This window comes from Hyposmocoma kahamanoa, unplaced genomic scaffold, assembly GCF_003589595.1.
Source record: "Hyposmocoma kahamanoa isolate Upper Pololo Valley unplaced genomic scaffold, ASM358959v1 202, whole genome shotgun sequence".
NCBI classification, from domain to species: Eukaryota; Metazoa; Arthropoda; class Insecta; order Lepidoptera; family Cosmopterigidae; genus Hyposmocoma; species Hyposmocoma kahamanoa.
This window is the reverse complement of record NW_020653726.1, coordinates 12,962,731-12,985,742: the sequence shown is the minus strand read 5'-3', so window position 1 is coordinate 12,985,742 and position 23,012 is coordinate 12,962,731. Positions and strand designations below refer to the sequence as shown.

At 34.9% G+C, this 23,012-nt stretch overlaps 3 protein-coding genes across 5 annotated transcripts in view; 1 reads left to right on the top strand and 2 right to left on the bottom strand.

The window, feature by feature from the left end:
• The window catches only part of LOC113227016, a 14,944-nt gene extending 7,841 nt beyond the window's left edge, over positions 1-7,103 (top strand). For 2 of the 3 annotated variants that reach the window (XM_026459874.1, XM_026459872.1), the window contains exons 6-7: positions 3,134-3,202; positions 6,729-7,103. In XM_026459874.1, coding sequence (XP_026315659.1) covers positions 3,134-3,202; positions 6,729-6,802 — 143 coding nt within the window. In that variant the 3' untranslated portion in view covers positions 6,803-7,103. The remainder of the gene's footprint in view (positions 1-3,133; positions 3,203-6,728) is intronic. The other variant, XM_026459873.1, reaches the window with a different exon arrangement.
• Positions 7,104-9,306: 2,203 nt separating this feature from the next.
• Positions 9,307-17,525, bottom strand: LOC113227025. Its single transcript, XM_026459885.1, has 6 exons — positions 17,428-17,525; positions 16,841-17,077; positions 12,745-12,873; positions 12,310-12,421; positions 10,075-10,256; positions 9,307-9,468 (listed from the first exon to the last, which is right to left on the bottom strand). The coding sequence occupies exons 1-6, from the start codon at positions 17,486-17,488 to the stop codon at positions 9,362-9,364; spliced, it is 828 nt and encodes a 275-aa protein (XP_026315670.1). The 5' UTR covers positions 17,489-17,525; the 3' UTR covers positions 9,307-9,361.
• A 1,650-nt stretch (positions 17,526-19,175) lies between these two features.
• On the bottom strand, positions 19,176-22,881 carry LOC113226918. The gene is made up of 2 exons (XM_026459726.1): positions 22,654-22,881; positions 19,176-21,989 (listed from the first exon to the last, which is right to left on the bottom strand). Exons 1-2 carry the CDS (start codon positions 22,871-22,873, stop codon positions 20,722-20,724), a joined length of 1,488 nt encoding a protein of 495 aa, XP_026315511.1. The 5' UTR covers positions 22,874-22,881; the 3' UTR covers positions 19,176-20,721.
• Positions 22,882-23,012: the final 131 nt, after the last annotated feature.

The following is a 23,012-nucleotide window of genomic DNA, read 5'->3' as shown; positions in this document are numbered from 1 at the left end:
AATGTCCGGTCAGGTTGTCTGTTTACGTCGCGTGCACGTGAACATTTAAAGAACTAATTCTTCTATAAATATTCATCTCAAAACTCAAAATGTTATCTACTGTTTCATGGTCCACAGAAACTTCTCAACCTATACTTACGTAACGTGTCTAGAGTACAAGAAAAATAAAGTGTAGGAAATGAAACTATTTTTCCGGATTTAAATCGCGTATATTTATTTTTTCAAACAAATCGACGTTTCGGGCCCTTTACAGGTTCCACGGTCATAGTTGACCGTGACTTGTGTTGACTGTCAACCGTGACCATGGGACCTGTAAAGGGCCCGAAACGTTGGTTTGTTTGAAAAAACAAATATACGCGATTTAAATCCGGAAAAATAGTTTCATTTCCTATGTGTAACAATCGTGAAAACCTAAGAACTCGATAAAATATAGTGTGTTAAACTAAATATTTTACAATGCCCACGTTGCAGCTACAGGCGAAGATTATAAATAGAGTTTAAAGATTGTCGTTTGTGCTACTAATTAAATCGTTCGTTTGGATACGAACGAAATCTATAAATATTTCTAAATTCTAGAATGTTAAAGGAATAAATCAAATGGCACGAATTGTGTTGTGAAATTTAAAATCCATAGCGAGATTTCCAGATTTTTAAAAAATCACTGTACAAGTCACTTTACGTCGGTTAACTATTTTTCGCCACATCATATAAGAAAAGACAAATTTAAAAAAGTACAGCCAATAAAGTAAGAAGAAAAGAGAGTTCGGAGTGTGACATTGAATTTTTTTAAATTTATTTACACGTGATAAGTAGATTTTAAACTAATTAATATTTTTATAAAACTGGTCTACATTTTCCATTGCTAAGTGCGTCACACGAGTAATATCGCAGTTGGAATGCCGTCGGCAAGCAGTTTGCAGTCGCGACTGTACGCCAGCTGTACCTACTAGCAATCGGCAGTTGTGTTGCTGGTGGCGTGCACTCGCATCGTGCCGATTGCATCAAACTGCATTCCAACTGCTATTTTGCAAATGCAGTTGAAACGCAACTAATGTGATGCACCCTTAGATTTAGTACTTGTATTTTCCTTTTGTCTGCTTTTTCTATTTCCATGTCTCTAGATTCCATTCAGTCATACACTATGACTTATGACTGGAGGACAAGGGTACTTGTGCAGTTATGCTCATAGATATCTTATTGAAATTTTTGGTCTCTATTTCTAAACTAAATATCCATTTTACTATCATTATATTGTGAATTACAGTACGCTTGTTACATGATTTATAAATTGAATAAAATAAATAGACAATATGCCTACTGGCATCGTGGCATGAGGCATGGGTTGATTAGTGTGACGTAATATGCAGATGGACGCACATTTGTATCATTATAGCATGTTTTATTTTTATTATTAGGTTAATGTCTATAACATTACAAACACTCAGCCACACATCAAGCTATACAATTTGTCATTATTTTTTTAAAAGCTTTGATCGCTGTGGGCATGCCGCGAAATTTTGAACAAAGAATTTTGACAGTTTGTATAATTCTATCTGTGGCTCACCCCTATGTAAATGCATAATTTACATGGCAAAAGAAATAAGTATTCTCGTACACGATCCTTTTAACGCCTCTTCAGCCTTAAGGTAGATAAAAAATACACGCCAGATAAACACACGCCAATGATAAGTATACCTATTTCTTTTGCCGATAGTACTTTTTAATGAAGTGAAGGTTGGTCTAATTTTAGCACATCATAGTATAATAATTTTAGTAAATACGTCGCGGTGTTCACTTCAAACAGATCGGTTTAACGGGTTGAGCTAAAATTGTTATAGAACTGTTAAACATTTATTGCTCAGTTTACGTCCTTTTCTTGGCAATGGCCTTAAATTTTACGTGAAGTCAAAACCAGAGCTCAGTCGTCGGTTTATAACTGTGTATCGGTATATGTTACCATCATTTAGCGTCTTTAAGCCTATACATCATTATATAATAATGTGCTACGGACAATCATACCTATTACGTCGCCTTAAGTTAGGGAATGCTTTGTGCTATGAGTATCAGATCTACGAAAATAACTCCGGGCCTCTACCCGGGACGCTCAGACCAGAACCAATTTAGAAAAGTAAAACCAATTGCGGGGCCCTGGATTTCGGAAGCTCGGAACTTATTTAAAGAGTTGGGTCGCCGACTCAGAGACAGGGGCTGCTATCACCCCTCTGGGTTCGGTTGGTTCAGCGGGTGTCCTTGGGAACTTTTAAGCAGATACGATACAGGGCGGGATTTTTTGGTCAGGAATTTTTGACAAAAATCTTGTAAATCCCAGTTTTTGTGGCAAAGCGTATCTTAGTGCTTATCTTTAGGTTGTAAATTTAGAAAAGTTCGTTTCCCAAACTAATTTAAAAAACGAACCCCTAAAACTATGTAGTTTTTTTATGACTACATTTTTACAAGAGGTGTGTAGTACATACCGGTTAATGTTAGAATGACATATTTTTCAGAACGAACAACATACAAACCTTGCAAAATATGGATTGATACCAACTTGTGTTTTACTTATATGGTCTATAGTGCTTCTCATTATACTTAATCTATGTATATTTAGTTTGTTATACAGTATAGAATATATTATTGTAACAATAGTTTATAGAGTTCAGAACATGTAATAGTAGAGCTCCTAGTGAAAGAGTTCGTCCAGGTATGTATTGCCACCTTACCTATTTCTGCCGCCAAGTAGTAATGTGAGCATTACGAGCGCAGTGGCAGTGCCCTTCAGATCCTTGCGATTTAAAGCTCTGAGCGGGACTGCAACTGTTATAGATAGGCGTGTCGCTTACCACCAGGCGCACGTCTTGTTCGTCTACTCAAAATTTATTGCACAAAGTACTTTATAATAATCAGGATCAATCCATATACATTCCATTGCGAAGCACGAAAGTATGTTTTGTCATGACCAAACCATTCGGGCACGGGTATGCACGGTTCGACTTCCAAAAGGCTCCTAAAAACTATTGTCGCTCATCTCCGATCTGGTTGCCTGATTGACCACTTAGTAGAGAATGTTGTGTGAATGTTGAACTAACAATGTGTGCTATCGAACGTGGGCTAACGTGCGGTTGTCGGGCGCCAGGGGCTGTGACGACCACAACGGAAGGCGAGCTGTCCACTACAGAACTTTCCACTGCCGAGCCCGATACCGGTAAGAATTACTTCCTATAACGAGAACACTTCAAACAGTTATATCCAAAACAAAATATCGCAGTTTTTTGTTATTGAAATTACAATCAGCTAAACTTAAGCCTTTTTAAATTTTTAAAAAAATATCTGGAGTAGGTAGAAAAAGGCACCTAAATATACACTTAATTATGCCTTTTTATACATATACATGATTGGACGTTCGGCATTTTATCGCGACGTTATTTAGAGTGTTACAGAAGGTGCAATAATAACTGAGGACTTAGAATAATAACGCATATAAACCTATTCCGCACACGCTAAGTGAGGCAAATTGAAGCGCGCCATAAGGGCGGGCGGGCCTTCAGTGCTCAAGGTCAACTTGCACCGCGAACAGATCAAGAATTTTAGCTAAAAATGACGAAATGTGCGGTAAATGAGTGTAAAAATACGTCCGACAAACAAAATAGATACTAACATCACATTCCACAAGGAAGTAACGCGTTTCAACTTGTATTTTTATATAAGTATTCACTAAAACCGAAAATTAACCTACTACTAAAACTAGCCTACATGAATTTGATTTTTGCCTCACTTGTGACAGTTCGTTTGATATGAACCTATCATTCTATGCGTTATTATTCTAAGCCTGAGGATAATAAAGTGACACTGAAAGACAGTGCCGACTTTACCCTGTAGTCCAGGGTGTGCGGCGCACATAGGCGCAGGGGCTTATGGAACGCCTACAAAGAACCTATGTCGCTCGCGGTGCAAACGAAGCAAACGGTCTATTGCTTGCCAACATTTATTATTGCACCATTTGCACATGTGTTTCCGATGACTGGAGAAAATATTCTTGTAAATGTTCCATTTTGATGCGTGCCTACTAGAGGGCGCCAGAGTATTGAATGCAGCCGAGAGCTACATGGGCTAGCGCCGCGCCGGCACTGTTGAAACACTCAGTCAAAATGACAACTTTTACTTTCATCTAGTTGGATAGCTTATTTTTAAGGGAAGTTAATGTTTGAACAAAATTTATTATGGGGTGAAATTGTGTAGTGTAATTACTACTTCATTATCGTAAAGTATTAATACACCTTTTTCACATCGTACTTGACTACAGTCCAGAAAAAAGCTACTAATCACAATTTTAACGTGTTTGTCTGTTTGTTTATCTATAAGTAAAGCTGGTTTTACAAGCTGATAAGGTTAATTTAAGTATGTAATACGTAGATATACATCAGCCTTCTTAACATTTGTTATAAGTATGTGCACAGACTTTATATAACCAGTATTGTTTTATTGTCACATATAGACCCTCTCACTAACTGTCGTAATTGACGATTTTGTCATATTTAAGTTCGATGTATGCTCTTGCTCAGCTTTCAAAGGCAAAATATCTATGTCTCTTTACCAAATAGAAATAAAGAATCATTGATAAATCTATTTTGATACAAGATACATATAATAAAACAAGTAGTGTAACTCCTGTTCGGCGTGTTCGGTTTACACAACTCTCGGAGCGTAGGGTTGTCACATCATTATTTTATTTGTACCTACCTACAGGTTGTAAATATAATTTGAAAAAAAAAAAGTTATTACAGTCATACAGTATTCTCATGCTATATAACGAAAAATAAAAATATAGCGAAATAACCTTTGTTAAATGGTTCCATATGGAAGTATCGCGGATTGCTATCTCGATTATGAGAGTATAATCACGAAATAGAAATTAAATGCGAGTTTGTAAATACATAACTATTTGTGTATATTTATTGGTCAAAATATTATAAATTTGACATAGAAAAAGTTCGTGGAATCACATCTATAAGCCATGTTTCATTGAAATCGGTTACCGGAAAGTATGCGAAACCGGATTCATCCCCTAGTTTGCTACCCTTAAAGGTGGAATATTTTCTTCGAATTTCAATGGGATCAATGAGCCAACTGAGGTACCTTCTTTCCAACAAAAAAAAGAATCATCATCAAAATCCGTTCACAAAAAAATTATATCTCCTAAAAAAACTATACCTAGTAGTTCCTCCTTTCATTAGTTCCGCGCTGTGTAACTCGAGGGCACCGCGAGATTATGCACACATACAAACCATTCGCTAAGTTTTTTGCATGGAGTTACACTACTTGTCTTAGGGTCGTATTCTAGAACTCTACTCAATGCTCAAGTCAGGATTTGAGTATGGTTTAAAGCACTCGAAATCATACTCAAGTACCTGCAATTAGGGTCGTATTTCCAGTGCTTGTGTTTCCATTGCAGTCCTGACTTGAGCATTGAGTAGAGTTCTAGAATACGACACTTAGACCGAAGTGAAGTGTTAAACCGAATTTTTTTGTTTGAATTTGCCGAACGCCAATTACGACGCTTAGGAAAGGGATGATGCCACTTACATTTTACGAGTACACCTTTTAAGCACTTACTAACCTAGATGACGTGTTGATATTTTTTTATTTTAACAGCGACTAAAGTATTGGCATAATTAATTTAGTCTGTATTAACAAATCGGGCAATTTTACTGAATATGAATTTTTTTTAATTGTTAAAAACGCTTCTTATAAGTATTGACAACTTTACAAACAAGTTTCTTAACATTTTGAAACGTTTTTGTAAACATTTGGTTTATTTAATAAAATTTTATTCAAAGAATTATCTATAACGGGTATCGATTAGTTTCGTTAACGAAATCAACTTACTCGTCAATGTGAACTAATAATTGAACATTTACATGTGAATAAAGCAACTGCTAAATCCACCTTAACAAACATTTCAAATGCACAGATCTGAACACATTGCGGCAAATACATTCAATGGGACTAGACAAAATTAGGATCGAAATTTATTGTATTTATCCAACGATATCTGTGTACTGGCGTAAGTCTTTGGATTTATCAGTTTTTGTTCTGAAGCTCTTCTAATTGCCATACATACTTGACCAACGATGAACAAGATGTTGTTTTAATATGAGCTCGATAGTATAGACCATAGCTTCCCAAACTTTTTGGCTCACCGCCCACTTAGACAAGATTAAAAAAATTTAACGCCCACCACCACAAAAAATAATTGAAAACACGTATTTTTTTATATTACTGAACACAAAAAAATCACAAGGTAAAAAAATCAGGTTTGATTTCAAATGCGATAGTACCCTCTGGACAGCCTCAATGCCTCCAATGGCTTTTGAGGCCCCTACCAGTCTAGGACTCCTCAGCGCCCACTGGAGACCACTTTGGGAAACTAAGGTATAGACTTTGGATTGTTCACATGGATGAGTAAATTATCGCCGTTTTAACGGAATTAATTGACTAAATAAAAACCGTATTTGACCACAGAAACAACGCAGATGATATAATTTGGCCGTGCTACTGGAACTTCATATCACTGAGAATTATAATTCATTTATTACGAAAGTATCTCAAATAGTTGTTTGACGTCTGCGTTGAACCGTTCAATCCCTCCCACCAACCTCCCCTGTCCAACTTCATAAAACAAAAGAGAAGGAAAGCATTTTATAAAACAATTTTTGTTATCTATATTTCAGATGGCAGCAGTGCCTTCACCAGCTCTTGGACACTATTCCTGCTTGCAACGACGATAGTGCAGCTCCTTGCATAATAAATGTGATACTAATTTTATTCGTAGCGTTACTTGTAAATCTTTTAAAATTAACTATTTTCGTTTTTTAATGTTGTAATTTCATTAAACCCCTTATGATGATGACAAACGTATACGTCATCTGGCATATGTACTTCGGCCATAGTTGCCAACACTATTGCACTAGTACGAGTACAATCATGGTGGAACCTTAGAATAATAACGCATACAATGATAGTTTCATATCAAACGAACTGTCACAAGTGAGGCAAAAATCAAATTCATGTAGGCGTAAGCAACTTGTATTTACGCTCGTCGGCACGCACACAAATATACAAATAATGTTGCCATGGAATAACATTTCCCTCAAAAGTGGGGAAATTGTATCTTGCTTAACTCATCATTAAGTTAAAGCCTACAGATTTGCTCGATTTTGTCGATCGACAATCTCGATCAGGTGCCTACAGATATGCTCGATTTTGTCGATCGTTACTGTTGATAGACAACATCAAGTGACAGAAATTTTCAAAAAAATATTTTTGGTAATCCTTATGGAAATGGCATTTATATCTGAATACACGAAGGCGGACACGACTTTTCTCATTTCTAAATCCAAGATGGCGGACACGCAAAATGGGAATCGTTTTCGAGGTATTCGAGGTGCTCATCAAGAATATGGCATTTATTTCTAAATCCTAGATGGCGGACACGACTTTTGAAATAAATGCAATATGAGTATCATTTTCGAGGTATTCGGGGGTGCTCATTAGGAATATAGCACTTATTTCTAAATTCAAGATGGCGCACGTGACTTTTCAAATAATAGCAAGTTGGGTGTCGTTTTCGAGGTATTTGGGGGTGCTCATTAAGAACATGGCACTAATTTCTAAATCCAAGATGGCGGGCACGATTTTTCGAATAATAGCAAGTTGGTTGTCGTTTTCAAGGTATTTGGGGCTGCTCATTCCGAATTTAGCACATATTTCTAAATCCAAGATGGCGAAGAATTAGAAGAAGAAGAATTAGAAGTCTTGCCCGCTATCTTGTCTTCAGATATACATGCCATTTCCTTATGGTTTACCAAAAATACATTTTTGAAAAACCTACATGCGAGTTTAAGTGCGACTATCGAATTTGAATATATAAATAGCCTGATATTATCTGTGGGTATGTTTACATGAAAAGTACACGATAACAATAAAGAACCTGAACCTGAAAGTTATTTATATACGATTTTGGAGAACTGACGATGACTTTTTAGTCAGTGTTAGTTCCTTGAAATAATTTTAGTTACGAACGTTTGAGTCTGGCCAAGACAATTTTTTAAAATGAGTGTATGATGAACAAGAATAATGATTTTTCACATGAAACTAATGAAGCCAAATACTAAATATATTTCGTAGAAATAGCTAACGTAAATTCCCGACAATGTTGTTGCGGCGGTGTACATTTGTAGAAATTTTGCAAACGTCGCGATATTGCCTATTCTCAAAAATTACGGAATATAATTATTTTGAAACAGAATAGCAAAATGGGGAGAAAAAACCCGTTACTTTGCAACATTTTCGTATCTTGTTGCAACGAAATTAATTTTTTGTTTATTTACATAAAAATACAAGTTGAAACACGTTACTTCCTTGTGGAATGTGATGTTAGTGTCTATTTTATGTTTGTCTGATCTATTTTTAAACCCAATTACCGCACATTTCGTCATTTTTAGCAAAAATCTTTGAGCTGTTCGCGGTACAACTTGACCTTGAGCACTGACTGCCCGCTCGCTCACGTAGGCCTATACGGCGTCCTACAATTTGCCTCACTTAGCGTGTGCGGGCTAGGTTTCTATGCGTTATTATTCTAAGGCTGTCTGTATGAGGTGCTACAAAATTAGGTACGGATAATTTTGTAATCAGTTTGCCTCAGAAGACTCAATTAAAATTCAGATAAAAAAGACTTTATGCGATCTAAAAATGTTACTTTCCCGTTTAAAATTTTCCATCCTCTAAGGTTTAAAGAAACAAAATTAGAAAATTATGTCCAAACGTCACTAATAATGTCAATCATATTAATATTATTTTTACTTGAACAGTGAAGTGGCCAGTGATAGTTAAAAGATTTAAAAAGATAACATTGAAGAGGTTGTTACCACTGAGCATATAACCACTACGTTGTTGTTACCAAGTAGTGTTGTTATTAACAAGCTTAGTAATTAACTTTTTTAAATACCCGAAAAAGTAACACATTCATTTCGACTATCTAACTCCAAAGTGATTAACGAGGTATGTTCTAAAAGTATTCATACCTAATTTGTAAGCACCTTATATCTCTTCCGACTGCAGATTTTTCATGTTAACGTTTGTTTTAATAATTATCATTTGGTAATCAATCGGAACTTGACCGTACCTAAGTGTTATAAGAAAAAAATTAAGATCTGTACCGTAAATCGCATTTTATTCAAGGTAAACATTCTTTACAACTGCACTTGAATGTCAGTGCTTACAGTACTGCAAAATAAAACAAGGACTTGCATTAAAAATTATTTTGTATAGTTTTTTTTATTATAGTTTATTATTGTTCGAGTAATTATAAAAATGCTGTTTTCGAACTGTAAAATGTAATAGTTAAAAGTGCTAAAAATAAGATTGTGCTGGATGTACTTGCTGATGAACCGTTTCTGCAGTTTTGTTGCCCTGAAAATGTCTCAATGTCAGTAAATCTTCCTTTTAGTGAAGTACTGTTTGTATTTATAGGTAATTTAAAACCTAGCCAGGTTACCTACTATAACTTTACAATGACAGTAGGGCTAGTACGACTTAAAGCGCGAGATTTCTATGCGAGAATAGCAGTATCTCGCGCAAGTTGCGCCCTATCGTGCTAGCCACAGACTTATGTGCTAGCCCTACTGATGCCGTTGTTTACAAAATACAAAATGTTACTTCTTGTTACCACTAGGGGCGCTGTACAGTTTGCTTTACTACAATTTTGAAATATAATATAAATATTTTACACTGTTGTTAACAACATTATAGTAATGTATTATAGAACAATTTTTAATTAATTTTGTTCTACTACTATGCTATTACTTTTTATATTATTTTCTGTTTATTATCTCTAATATTTCGACTGAAGGACTTGTATCCATGGTTATGAAACAAATACAAAAATATTAGATTGGTCATAGGTTGCTGATAAAAATAGCTGAAAATTAACAGGTTTCTCTCAAACATAGGTAAATAACGACCTTATGATGAATTTAATTGCATCATGGGTATATCCTTTTTAGTATATTTACTCACCGTCTACATAAATTAGTTCTTTCTTCATAGCGGCGTATCCTGCTTGGGGAAGCTGCAAGCGACATGTAATTCGTCGCGGACGGCAATATTCGCCATTGACATGAAGGGTTGCCGTACTTTCGGCATCAAAAAGAGGGCCATCGGAACGCCATACTCGTTGTTGCTGCCTCACAAATGGTACACTGGACGTACAAATAATATTGTGTTACGATAATAATATATATTACGCGCACTTAGAAAGGGCAAACAGGCGGACGGCGGGAAAGAGCATTGAAGAGGATCTTATGCCTGTCATTTGCCTGTTACTCCGGCATGTATTCAGATAGATTCCGGTGCATAATTGGTCGATTCCGTCTAAAACGCCTTCTGCCGTGGTATCCTCTAGCATGCTCTTCAATACCACAGAGAAAAATTATACTCCGAAGTCGGTCTGCAATAAGGCATACATTTCAATGCTCTTCATTGAAATTGATACCTTATTGCATTTGAAACAGCAAAGAGGTATGAACGTTGATAAATTTAATATCCTTTGCCTTCCCGTCTCCCGGCCTGCGTTGACCCTTAGCCGCTAACTTTCTTTTAACTGCAAATTTGAATACAAGTATTAGTGTATCTTTAGATATTGCCACCATACATACCTACTACTACTGGAAAAAAAATCCTTCTATTATTAGCCCCGCACTAGGAAAACCCTGTGTCGCAGGTACCATGGACACAAACATACACAACCACAAACTCACGAAAGGAGTAAATGTAGACCATACAAATATTTCTTCCGGCCCGGGAATCGAACCCGGGACCTTTTCGTGACAGGCCAGCATGGTAACAGTTCGACCACCAAGGCAGTTAATTCTCGTATATATTTTTTTCTTTTCTCTCTCATATATTCAATACGAGAACACTGGCGAAAAAGTGACAAGTTTACAGTGAATATTATTTAGCCAATCTTTTTTAATATACAATGTGTTGATTCTTTCTTTCTGTTCTCGGCATATTTTTACAGAGGTCATTCTATATCCGAAACTGAACACAAATCACTAAAAAATAAGTCGAAAAAAAAAATTAATAAATTTTATTTACTTGCGGTAAAAAATTTGATCCAAAAGTCATTGACTTGCACGTCACTTGCAAACATTTTGAACAATGACCTTAAATGCGCAGAAAAAAACGCATTTTAGATCTATTTGGTGGTTGGGTGCGGGTAGCGACGGCGGGGGAATGTCGTATCGACCGCGCGATTAGTAGATCAGTCGACCTTGCATCCCGTACTGCATCTACATCACACTGACATCCCACATACATTCTATTCTAGTCTGTCACGAAATGCCACGTGGTTTGGTATGTAAACAAGAGTTAGTAGTGCAGAAAACTGCCAGTGCGTGTCTATTCTTTACGCAGTGAAACGTTTAGTTTACGCAGAGGATACGAGTGTCAAAGTTTCTGCTTTCAAAATTGTGGAGTCTAATAAGAAGCTAGGTACTTCTAGCAATACTTTCATGTAACCTAAAGTTAGTAAGTACCAAATCGAAGTTACAAAAACCCTTTTTTAGTCATTTCTTCTAATTGTTGTAAATAAATAGTAAATTATAGCAATACTAGTACATAAATCATAATTTAAAAAAAATAGGTAAATAAGCGATCGAGAAAGATTACGTATCACTGGGGGAAATGCGTGGTGCATACAACTTCGAGACAATTTTGCAAAACTTTACTAATACCAGAATTTTGAATAGAATTTTAGCCAGAATGTTGAACAGAATATTTTTTTCATATTTTTAGATGCTTTAGCATTATTTCTATTAATAACTTCTTAAATATTGCGAAGATGCAAATCAACACACTGTATAACCACTTTACATAAAGAGTCACTGTATTAAAATAAAGTAAATACTCGTATTAAGCGGGATCAATCGAGTATATATTCGATGGTGGGATGATAGTGGCAAGTTTACAGCGAATATTGTTCAATTTTTCTTTCGATATTGAGCACTAAAATAAGATATTTTACGTGAAAATGTATTCAACACCTTGGAAAGGTCACCTCAATCTCGTTATTATATTATATAGTATGCGGTGAGAAGTTGTATTATTTGCATTGTTCTAGCCATTGACGAACTCAGCGTTAGTCTAAATAAAAAATAAGAAAATGATTAAAGGAATTTCAAATTAAATAAAATGCTCTAGAACATTGTGTTACGGTTCTAGATACAACTCCTGGTGGAAATGCCCATTTACCTATCATGTTCCAGAGTTAATTCGGGCTTTGGATAGACTCCTCTTGCAATGCATTGTAATCTCGTGCTGCGATTTTGTTTTTGCAAGACTAATGTGAAGTCACGTTCCGGGCCTGTAAATTTACGCATTATAAGAATAGATGCTAGTGGTAGTAAAAATGCTTCGTTTAGTATCGAGTTCTTAGGTTTTCACGATTGTTACACATAGGAAATGAAACATTTTTTTCGGATCTGTATCACGTATATGTTTTATCGAATAAACCAACGTTTCTTGTCCTTTATAAGACCAAAACAAATTGATTGATGATCCGAAACAAATACATTATTTGCTACTGCATTAAGGCTCAATAAAGACCTTTTTAAAACGACCTTTGACATCCGGAATATGTAAAATAGGCAAGGTAGGTTAAGTGAATAAAATATAGACCGGACTTACTGAATACAAGCATGGACCTGCTTAATCTGGCTTCCAAACCGTCGCTAACAACTTTGCAGGTGTATTCCCCACTCAGATTGGGTTCCAAGGAAACTATGTGCAAAGCTCTGCGTTCGTCTGTGGAGAATGCTGCAAAAATACAGGGTATTGATTGCGTGAGACCCGACGTATTAACGAGGTTATTAATTGCATTAATACAAACAAATTTTATTTGGGAGACCTATCTGAAAAATAAGCAAGTTAAGCGGTCTGGTAGTGAATATTCATATATTATTATCGTAAATTGAATAGAACCTGGTTCTATTTTCGAAATTTTTGGAGTCGTCGTAGTGGGTATACTGTGCATACCAGTTCTTCGATTTCAATTTAATTTTGATAATCTCAGTACATAGTACTAAAAAAACCGACCTCAAAAGTTCGTAGAAGTAATTGTAAGAAGAAGTACAGAAGATGTACATAGAAGAAGAGAAGATGTACATCTAAGAATAAAAGAAGATGTACATCTAAGATAATAAAAATCCAAGAGAAAAACGTCTTCCAATGGAGGAAAGCAAAATCAACAATTAAAATAATTGCTCCTCATATAAAAGTTTAGGCGCTATTTGTAAAAATGAATCTTCATGTGTGAACAGCCATCCTTAGAGGTGGAATATTTTCTTCAAAATTAAATGGAACCACTATGGAGGTACCCTCTTTCCAACAAAAAGGAATCATCAAAATCGGTTCACAAATGCAAAAATAATACAAAAAATTATGCGAAAACTATACACAGGGCGCACTATAAGTTTCCGTAACTGGCCATTTACATAAACAATATTTAAAAAGTAATTACAACATTTGAAAATGGAACTCTGGCTGTAGAATACAGTATGTTTTATCTGACTGTTACTTATTTTTACATTGTGGCGTCATTTTAGAAATTGCATGTCTACATCACCATGGATTTAACTCCTGAAAATTTTCGTACTATGATTTTGTACGACTTTAAGTGTAATTTAACAGCTCAGCGGAGCTTCCCTCGGCTTCAAACTGTTTTTGGCTATGAAGCACTATGCAAGACGACTATTTATAGCTGATATGCAGAATTTAAACGCGGTGAATCTCGGTGACGAATTTCGTGATGGTCGCCCGTCCACTGCTATATATATTGTGAACAACAAGAACATCGATACTGTGCGCCGTGTGATCAAAACAGACGGGTAATTCCATTGACTTACAATTATATGGACGTCGGGTCCGCGCTAAAAATTGTCCGCACTTGTAAGGCGCTAAAATCGTATACAGAGCGCGACACTCCGCTTTAGTCTTCATTTGTTCTACGGACAGCGCGATACTGTGATGACATAACAATTTAAATTTCGAATAGGTTGACTTGGGACATTTTTTTCGTGGTTTTTGTATTAGACCCGTCGTCCATATATTTGTAAGTCAATGGGTAATTCCACCGAAAATGACACCGCAGTTAAAAAAAATAAATTACACAATTTGGTTTTAATTGTATGACTAGAATACGCTCAACAAATCAAATCATTAGAAATAAATTAAATTTTTCGGATATTGTACATACAATTATTGTATTTTTTGTCTTCATTAACGCAGTCATCGTGCTGTCGTCTATAGTGAAGCATTTTTTCCTATAATGTTAGCAACAATTTTCGCGGTTATTGTGCGTCTCTCTAAAAAAGTTATTACAGTAAAAGGTATTACAGTGATAAGTGATTGCATGGAAATATATATATGGTGAGGAGTTATTAAAATTGCAATAAATACTAATTTCAAGTCCCACCCGTCACAATGAAACATATTTATACATTTCTGACGAAACTGGAGTATGACGGATGTGTGCTAAATCATTTTTATTTTAACCAATAACTATGCAATCTATTGGCATTTGCTTTAGCAAAAGTAACAATTATGCTAAGGGTAATTATTTTGGCTTGGTTGGGCATTGTGCACGTAAATAGAAATGTAAATATTAAGCTTTGAATTGATTCTAAACGTTTTTACTATGAATAAATGTTTGGATTTTCATGGATTCGAGTTTTCATGATGTTTACTAGGTGTAACAGTTGCTTTAATTTCGGAGTTTAACATTTGATGTGTTAAATTGTGACGATTGGGACACCATTTTGTGACAGGTGGGACAAGTTACATTTGAATACCTAGAATTTAAAAAAATACACTGTTTATATGTAGATCCATCATTTATAAGCAAATTTATTATAATTCTTCTCATAATTAAGATATTTTAACACAAAAAAAGACAATTAAAAAGTGACAACATATTTCCTGATGATTTTTAGTATCAGGAAATTCATGAAAAGTCTGTCTCAACTAGTTTTAACTATATATTCCAGTAAAACTTTTAAAATTTGATATATTTTGATATGGAATGCGTCAGGATTTTTCAAATTTATTAACGCATTTTACATGCATGACTTTGATTTCATGTCGTCATAGATAGTGTTTCAAGAAAAATAATAAGATTACTTTATCATAGGAAATGAAACTATTTTTCCGGATTTAAATCGCGTATATTTGTTTTTTCAAACAAACAGACGTTTCGGACGCTTTACAGGTCCCATGGTCACGGTTTAAATCTGGAAAAATAGTTTCATTTCCTATGTGTAACAATCGCGAAAACCTAAGAACTAGGTATTACTTTATCAGTTTTTTAATTGTTTTTTTTTTCGTAAAAATTTTTGTCTTGGATGGATCTCATATTAATCAGTGTAATTTTATTAATTCTGTGTATTTAATTGTAACTCGTCCCACCCGTCACAAAATCATGTCCCACCCGTCACAACTTAACATATTAATTTCCTTAAAATTTATCAAAGTTATTAATTAAGTGCATAAATAAAATAGAACTTTAACATTCAAGTTAAAGTTCAAGAAAAAAGGAGTCAAAAAGTCCCACCCGTCACTTAGGAATGTCCCACAGGCATCTGACATACCATGAGATTCAGGCATAGGCATGAGTCAAATACAATCAATACTACACAAATATTTGGGTGTGAAAAAAGCTGTGCTCTCGGTGGATCCCACACAATTTGACTGAGGTTCAAAAAACGGATCGCGTTATTTGGTGCAATGCCATGCTTACCAGACTCAACGAAAAGGCATCAAATTTGGTGTGTGACATAGTAACATGTGACGAAATATGGATTTATATTAAATTTTTATCGAATTGATATTCAATTATTTTTTGTGAAATTATTCCACTAGTTTGCTATAATTATTATTACAAAGATCGGACACTCAGAAAAACTCCTTCGATCCGGCCGGATTCGAACCGACGTCTTCTAGTTTACCGTGCCAGACATGGATTTATGAGTTACGATCCCAAAACAAAGCAGCAATCGAGCGTATGGGTGTTTCGACATGAGCCGAAACCAACCAAAGTGGTGCGCGTGCAAAGGGCCTCTAAACGTGTGATTGCTTCTTTTTTTAATAAAACTGGACAGGTGGCTACTGTTGATTTGGAGAATCGTTGTACCGTGAATAGTGATTGGTCGTGTGACAATTTGTTTGCCGGGTAGTTATTGACAAATTCATCATATCATCGTATCATCTTGCACCACTATATATATAATAATAATAAAGATAATGCCAGTTCTCACACGGTCAGACAGACAAATGAAAGCGAAGGTGAACGACGTTGACCTTATGAGTCATCCCGCGTACAGTTTATTTCCAAAAATTAAGAACCAGTTACGCGATCAACGATTTTCATCACCTGAAGAGGCTGTCGAAGAGTATGAAAAATATGTTTCAGAGATTGTCATGGAGGAGTGGCATAAACGTTTTTAAAATTGTTTCATTCGTATGAAAAAGTGCATTAACGGAGAATATTTTGAAAAACAATAAATTCATTTCTGACCATGTATAGTATTTCTTTCTTATTCATTCCGAAAACTTATAGTGCGCCTCACGTACATAAAAAAAACATACATTTGATATTTAGGGTATGGGCCACATATTGTAGTATTGAAAACATAGATAATTGAAACTAATACCTACTAGGTATACTACGTTCATAATATACCTACAGATAACTGTGACAATATTTAAAGGTAAAACAATTGGTTTTTACTTGAAGCCCTGTACGATAAGTCAAGCCTTCCTTCAAGTAATTCACCGACAACCGGCTCTGTGTTCGGTTTCCACTCATACACAGGGACATCGCTGTTGTTAAACAGCCATTGTAGAGTAAACTGACTACTGTTCACTGTGTACAAGCAATCCAGTATGGCGCCTTCTGGAGCTTGGCTTTGGATTACATCTGGAAGTATCACTTTTTCTATTTTCACGGCGTTTAATGTTAGAAAATCTGAAATAATACATAGAGTATTTTGAGTTCTTAGTATACCCATACCTATGGCTTTCTCTGTAACATTAAATTAATGAGGAAAAGAAAAGCGCCAAAATTTAATCGTATACTGACCCTACGTAGTCACGTGATTATTTTAAGGCAGTGGAAAGCTCATTCCGAATACAATACATTCCGAGTACAGCTATCGAAAAAATAAAAAAGAATATTTCTTTTTTTTGAGCAACTACTCCTGAAAAGCAGCCATATTTCGACGTTAATTCTAAGAATTGACAAATGTATGTATTACGTGAACTATGTACCCAGGTGTTTATGAGTTATATTTATAAAGAATTTACAAAATTACTCACCAGTAAACAGGACAATGATAAAAAGACACATTGCAACCTCGCACACGTTAGAAGAATTCATATAATGCACTTTCAAGATACGATGCGCGCGAAAGCGAGAGCTGCACTACGATAGCATTGAAGTAGTGAAACTATGCACTGTAATACCACAGTTAAGGCTTGTACCTCACTTGCATGCACGCTTCTGCCATGCATCCATACTGTATTGTATATCGTCAGCATGCTTGATGCTAAATATTGCTTTCCCAAAGAAGAGTGATCGTAGGCGAGTATATAGTTATGAAGGGAGAGGAAGAAAAGTTCAATATGTGTCTTTAATATTTCCCTTCTGAACGCTTTGTCTGGGAAGGAAGACCTTTAGAAGTATACTAACTCACATTTTCTCCATCGACCTATAGAGCATATGTTTAATTTCACAATAACAATTGTAAAATTTGCTAAACTATGCAAAAGACGCGTAATAATTAATTAAAGTATACAAATTGCATGTAAATTTTGTCGTAAAAAAGGAGTTTGCATCTGAAAAAGCTTTTGTGACATTATTTATTACAGAAGGATTTTTGATACAAATATTTGAAACATGTTTCGATATAGGTACATAATTATAGGTATGTTTTTCTGCAGCAACATTTGAAGATTTTTGTTAAAAATCAACCTTGTACCAATGTGCACTTTCTATTGTTTTCTGACGAATTTTTGTTTTAATAACAAGTCGCTTTTTGTCGTAAGTAAGTAGAAGAATATTAATTTATCTAGATTAAAACATAACAAAGCCTCGACATAAACTGAAATATTAGAACATAATAATTTTATTATGTTCTAACGTTTCGTAAATGATGGAGATAGTGCTGCAAATAAAATGCAATAAAAGAAAATCAGTAAACTGTAAAGATATTTTATTACATTTTCCTACGTAATATTCTTTGAGTCACTTATCAATAGCACACATATCAGTATACATAATTTAATAATCAGTAAAAAAAAACCGCCTACGTAAATAATTTTTACTACCTTACACACTTGAACACAAAAAGGCATGCGCAACATTATCAAATTGTATAGTAAAAAATTAAACTATACAAATGTAAGTTCATAAAAAACTGCACTGTCGTTTTGCATTATACGTATGTACATACATAGCTACAACAAAAAGTAATTATATCATTACATAAATGCATTACAGTCTATAATCTCGCTAATTTCTTTTTTCATGGTCTTTTTTTATTTCATTTGAAACGAACATTACTGTATCGATAATATTATAATTATGAAATAACGCATCCTGCAATTTTTTGTCCTTGTCTATCGACGAATGAGATCTGCATCTTACATAGTTTTACAGCAATACAAATTAAATCAAGTCGATACTATTTAACATTGGTAATTTTTTATTTTTCACTAGCACAGTAGGGTTGACCAGTTAACGTAGACACCTGTTGGCGCTTACACCACTTCAAAAATGAATAGTAATGTAACGGTAATAATAATATAACTTGTGTTTACATTACTTTTTACTATTCAAATATATGGCAAGCTTCAAGTTATACATTGTAACACCTGTATATACTGACAAAAATATTTTTCAATATGTACTTGAGAAGGTTTATTGTATTTTTTATCACAATCACACCAATTTCTTAGTCTCAAACTAGTAACTATGATCAGAGTTATATATGTATTTATACATATATCCAAATACTGTCGTAGTCGTAACTCAAAAATGAAGGAATTGAGAATACACGGTTTGTAAGTTCAAGAAATTACTGAAATAAGCCAATAAATTTTGTATTCTCGTTTATAAATGGATAACTAATTATGAGCAAATAAAAATAACACCATTATTCGCAATAAGATTCATTCTGTATTCTGGTTTAATTTTCAAACCGTGTTTTCTCAATTCCGTTACTTTTGAGTTACAAAAGTATCTGGTTTCGTGTGCGATATTCTTATATGAGTCTTAATTTATCTACTGTTTATTCAGAAAATTAATACTGCAGTCATTGACATAATGCAGTAGATAATTTAAACTGGCTATTCACAGGGCTTTAATTTCACGTCACGTCATTACGGAACCATGACATGTTTTTAAATCACAATCACAGTGATACAATAACTAACTTTATACATATGGACTATCATTGATAACAGTAACATTTCTCCTTTGATGATATTAATTGTTTGTTCTATCACATTAATTAAGGGTATCCTCTGCTTACAGGAGACCCGTCCAATGGGGCGTATAATGGGTTGGCGTATGATGGTCATGAAACTTTAAAAGTGTTACACCCAATCGCTATTTCCATTAAAATATACAAAATTAAAGCTTTCTCGTTTGGTTAATTCGTTGATGCGATCGTTATACAAATATAAGGAGATAATAAACTGAGTTAGAAGATTTATTTTTGAATCGTTATGAATAATCGTAAAGATGAATTGAGAATAAAAAATCGGCCTCCAAAATTAATTAATGCATCGCCTATCACGAGTGTACAACAGAATCTTAATTTTATTTTTTTAAACTACTTTGGTGTTTCCATAACCTAGGAGGTAAATACAAACTCAATAAACTTATGTGAACTTATTCGTACATATGCATACACGCTTATAATAATATTTACAGACTTATTTCTAATGCACACTGAATCTTTTTGAATACAGTACATACATGTTGTAAAGGATAACTTAAATCATAACAGGTATGACATCAATAAATTAAAATTGTATTTATTCTATCTATCTTTGGCACCATTTATATTTTGTACATTTTTACAAATAATCACTATCCCAGTTCTAAAAACATATTTATACTTACTTCGTGATATATACTACAACCTGTCATAATAACAACTCAAGAAAATAAATATATCGATTGGAATAATCTACATGAAGGTGAAAGCGTTATAGCTCAGACCAAAAGTATTGCACTATTAACCTTCCAGTTGAGGCTTAATTTCAGCAGCAATGGGGATGTGGTCATCAGATTCGCTGCTGTCAAAATGCAATACAGCGCGCGAAGCTGATATGTTATCACATAAGACACGACATGTGCAGGCTAACCAACTGCGCATTCACCCTCATGGTCTGTATTAGACTCCTCCCCTTAATAAGACAATGTAAATGCTCATCATTGGTTAACAGCATCTAGAACTATCACACATATTTCTAAACACCAATCAATATGTACTAAATATCTAGAATGTACTAAGAAAAGACTGAAAAGCGAGTATTTAGGAGTCAAGAAATATGCTTTTCTTCATTTGGTTTAATTATCATTTTGGTTTTGCACTTTGTACCTTAGTTATTTGACTTACTCTTGTCTGTAGCACTAGGGCTTGAACAGGTTACATTAGACGAGTTATGCCTCTGTTTCCGTGGGACATCTGTTGCGGCCGCCACTGACGTCAGGGCGACAGTTTTATCGAAATCAATGGTGGTATAACCTATACTGGCTAAGGGTGTCGCAGTAGAACTACTTGTTACTGGTGGTTTTTCTAAGCTACTTTGTGATACGAGGCGGCCGCGTGATTGGGAAGAATATGATGCAGTACTCTCATTCCTTGAACTATTACACGACTGGCTCTCGGGTGACACTAGATCTCTAGGTGCTGAAACCAATTCCTTATTTGTGTCTATGTCTAGTACTGCATAGTTGACCAATTCCTCTGTAGGCGATAAGCATATGGATGCATTAGATTCCAAACATTTTTGTTTAGTATTCTTTATAGTCTCGGCCTTGTCTCCCAATGATAAGTTGGCATAAGTATTAAGTTCTGCTCTCATTGCCAGACTCAAATTGCAATACTCGACTTGTTTTGGCGTCAAAGGGGTTGAAGGACCGTCATTCAAAACATCTGCTTTCATAGTAGAAGCAATTTCTCCTGATTGTGGAATGTTCATATACAACCTTAATTCTTGTTGTTGTTGTTGCTGTTCTATACTGAGTTGCGCGTAATGCTCACTGTTATTACTCAGTGTGGGTGATAAAGTAGCTTCTTTGTTCTTAGGAATGCTTTCATTTATGTACCTACTTTCAAGAAATCGTGTTTCATATTCAATATCTCTCATAGTGTTCAATGCAGCTTCTTGACGCAAGTTTTGCCTCAATATGGCTAAATCTCTATTAAGATCATTACAGTATACGTGCTGTGTTTCAGCACCACCTTCTGATTGGTTGTTGTTATGTTCTCTTTTGAAATTTCTGAGGTGGTATACATTTGTGACGTGGTTTCCATTAGCTTGTCTATTTGGGTTTAGTGCCATAACTTCAAGTATCTCAGTACTGGATGGAGACCTTGGAGATTGTGTTGTGGGTGGGGGGACTCCATTTTGCATAGCAGCAGCAAGATTGTTTTCATTAGTCATAGACTGCCCATTATCAACAGACAAACGCTGCACTACAGCATGACCCATTGTAGGAGATGGTGTGGGTTGGGGCAACGGATAATTAAGTGAATCATGAACTACATTGCGTAATTGTATCTGCTGTTGTAGAGTCCGGAATAGCATGGCAGCTCTTTGACAACGAAATGCATATATCCCTTCACCAGTTTCACATCTTCGGCCTGAATTAAAAGAGTCATAAGTTAAATTTGTTGTTATTAAGCATACAATGGCAGCATTAGACAAAAAAAAATCAAAACATATTTATTTATTTTTATTTTATACTTTTAAGTTTCCTTAACAATTAAGCGATGGTGTGGGTTGGATAATTATTTAAATCAATATAAAGAGTTTCTCAAGGCACAGTCCAACCAAATATTTATTATTATCTAAATAAATAATCATTGATTCTTATCATATTGCTGCAAATTATTTATTTATTGGATTTGTTGGAAAACCTTTTTACTGACACATCTTCTGTCATTGTAGGTTGTCTGTGATTGTTTCAAGTTTTGATTTGAGTTTCTAGTGTTCCTTGTCACGGCAACTTACAAGGTAAATACATTATTTTCTGCATATTGAAAATTTTTTGGGATAGAAGACTCCGGTCTTCACAGGATTGGACTGTACAAAAAGGGGCATTATGGATACTGGACTAAAAATCGATCGAATTTATCTGTCCTATAGCCTTGGTAAATGAAACTTTTTCAGTTTAATTTTCTTGAAACTCCAGTTTCCATAGTGCCCCCTTTTCTACCACCTGACCAAATATTTATTTTCTAAAGCCAAGGAACGCAATTTATGGGACTCCAAATGAAATTTCAAAATGTAAATAATGATCATTACCTGATTCAAAACTAAATATTTTCTTTTCAAAACCATATCTCCTAAGAGAATGCAGAGGCCATACAGTAGAGTCTCTTCCTTCCCTGTACAGGATTATGTCAGACTCTGTGATCTCCAATTTCCCGGACCATAGATCTCTGCCTGACTCATCTATATTTACTACACGAAATACGTTAGGATGTATCTCTATGTTGTCTGTTCTGCTATACAGACACCCCATTTTTAAATCTGAAAACAAAAAAATTAAATCTAGCGATGTTTACTCCTGTTACGATATACACAATAAAGCCAAAATTAACAATACAAAAGACGCAGACCTTTGATAACACTCAAATTACGCAATAATGATAGCCAACGCG

What these genes read in the sequence shown, in the direction of transcription:
- LOC113226918 (XM_026459726.1), bottom strand. Translation starts at nt 22,873, where the DNA reads ATGGGGTGTCTGTATAGCAGAACAGACAACATAGAGATACATCCTAAC. An exon ending in AATATTTAGTTTTGAATCAG is followed by an intron (nt 21,990 to 22,653) that starts GTAATGATCATT and finishes CTTTTAATTCAG; the next exon opens with GCCGAAGATGTGAAACTGGT.
- LOC113227025 (XM_026459885.1), bottom strand. Translation starts at nt 17,488, where the DNA reads ATGAATTCTTCTAACGTGTGCGAGGTTGCAATGTGTCTTTTTATCATT. An exon ending in CTTATCGTACAGGGCTTCAA is followed by an intron (nt 12,874 to 16,840) that starts GTAAAAACCAAT and finishes GTATTTTTGCAG; the next exon opens with CATTCTCCACAGACGAACGC. An exon ending in CAGGTCCATGCTTGTATTCA is followed by an intron (nt 12,422 to 12,744) that starts GTAAGTCCGGTC and finishes GTAAATTTACAG; the next exon opens with GCCCGGAACGTGACTTCACA.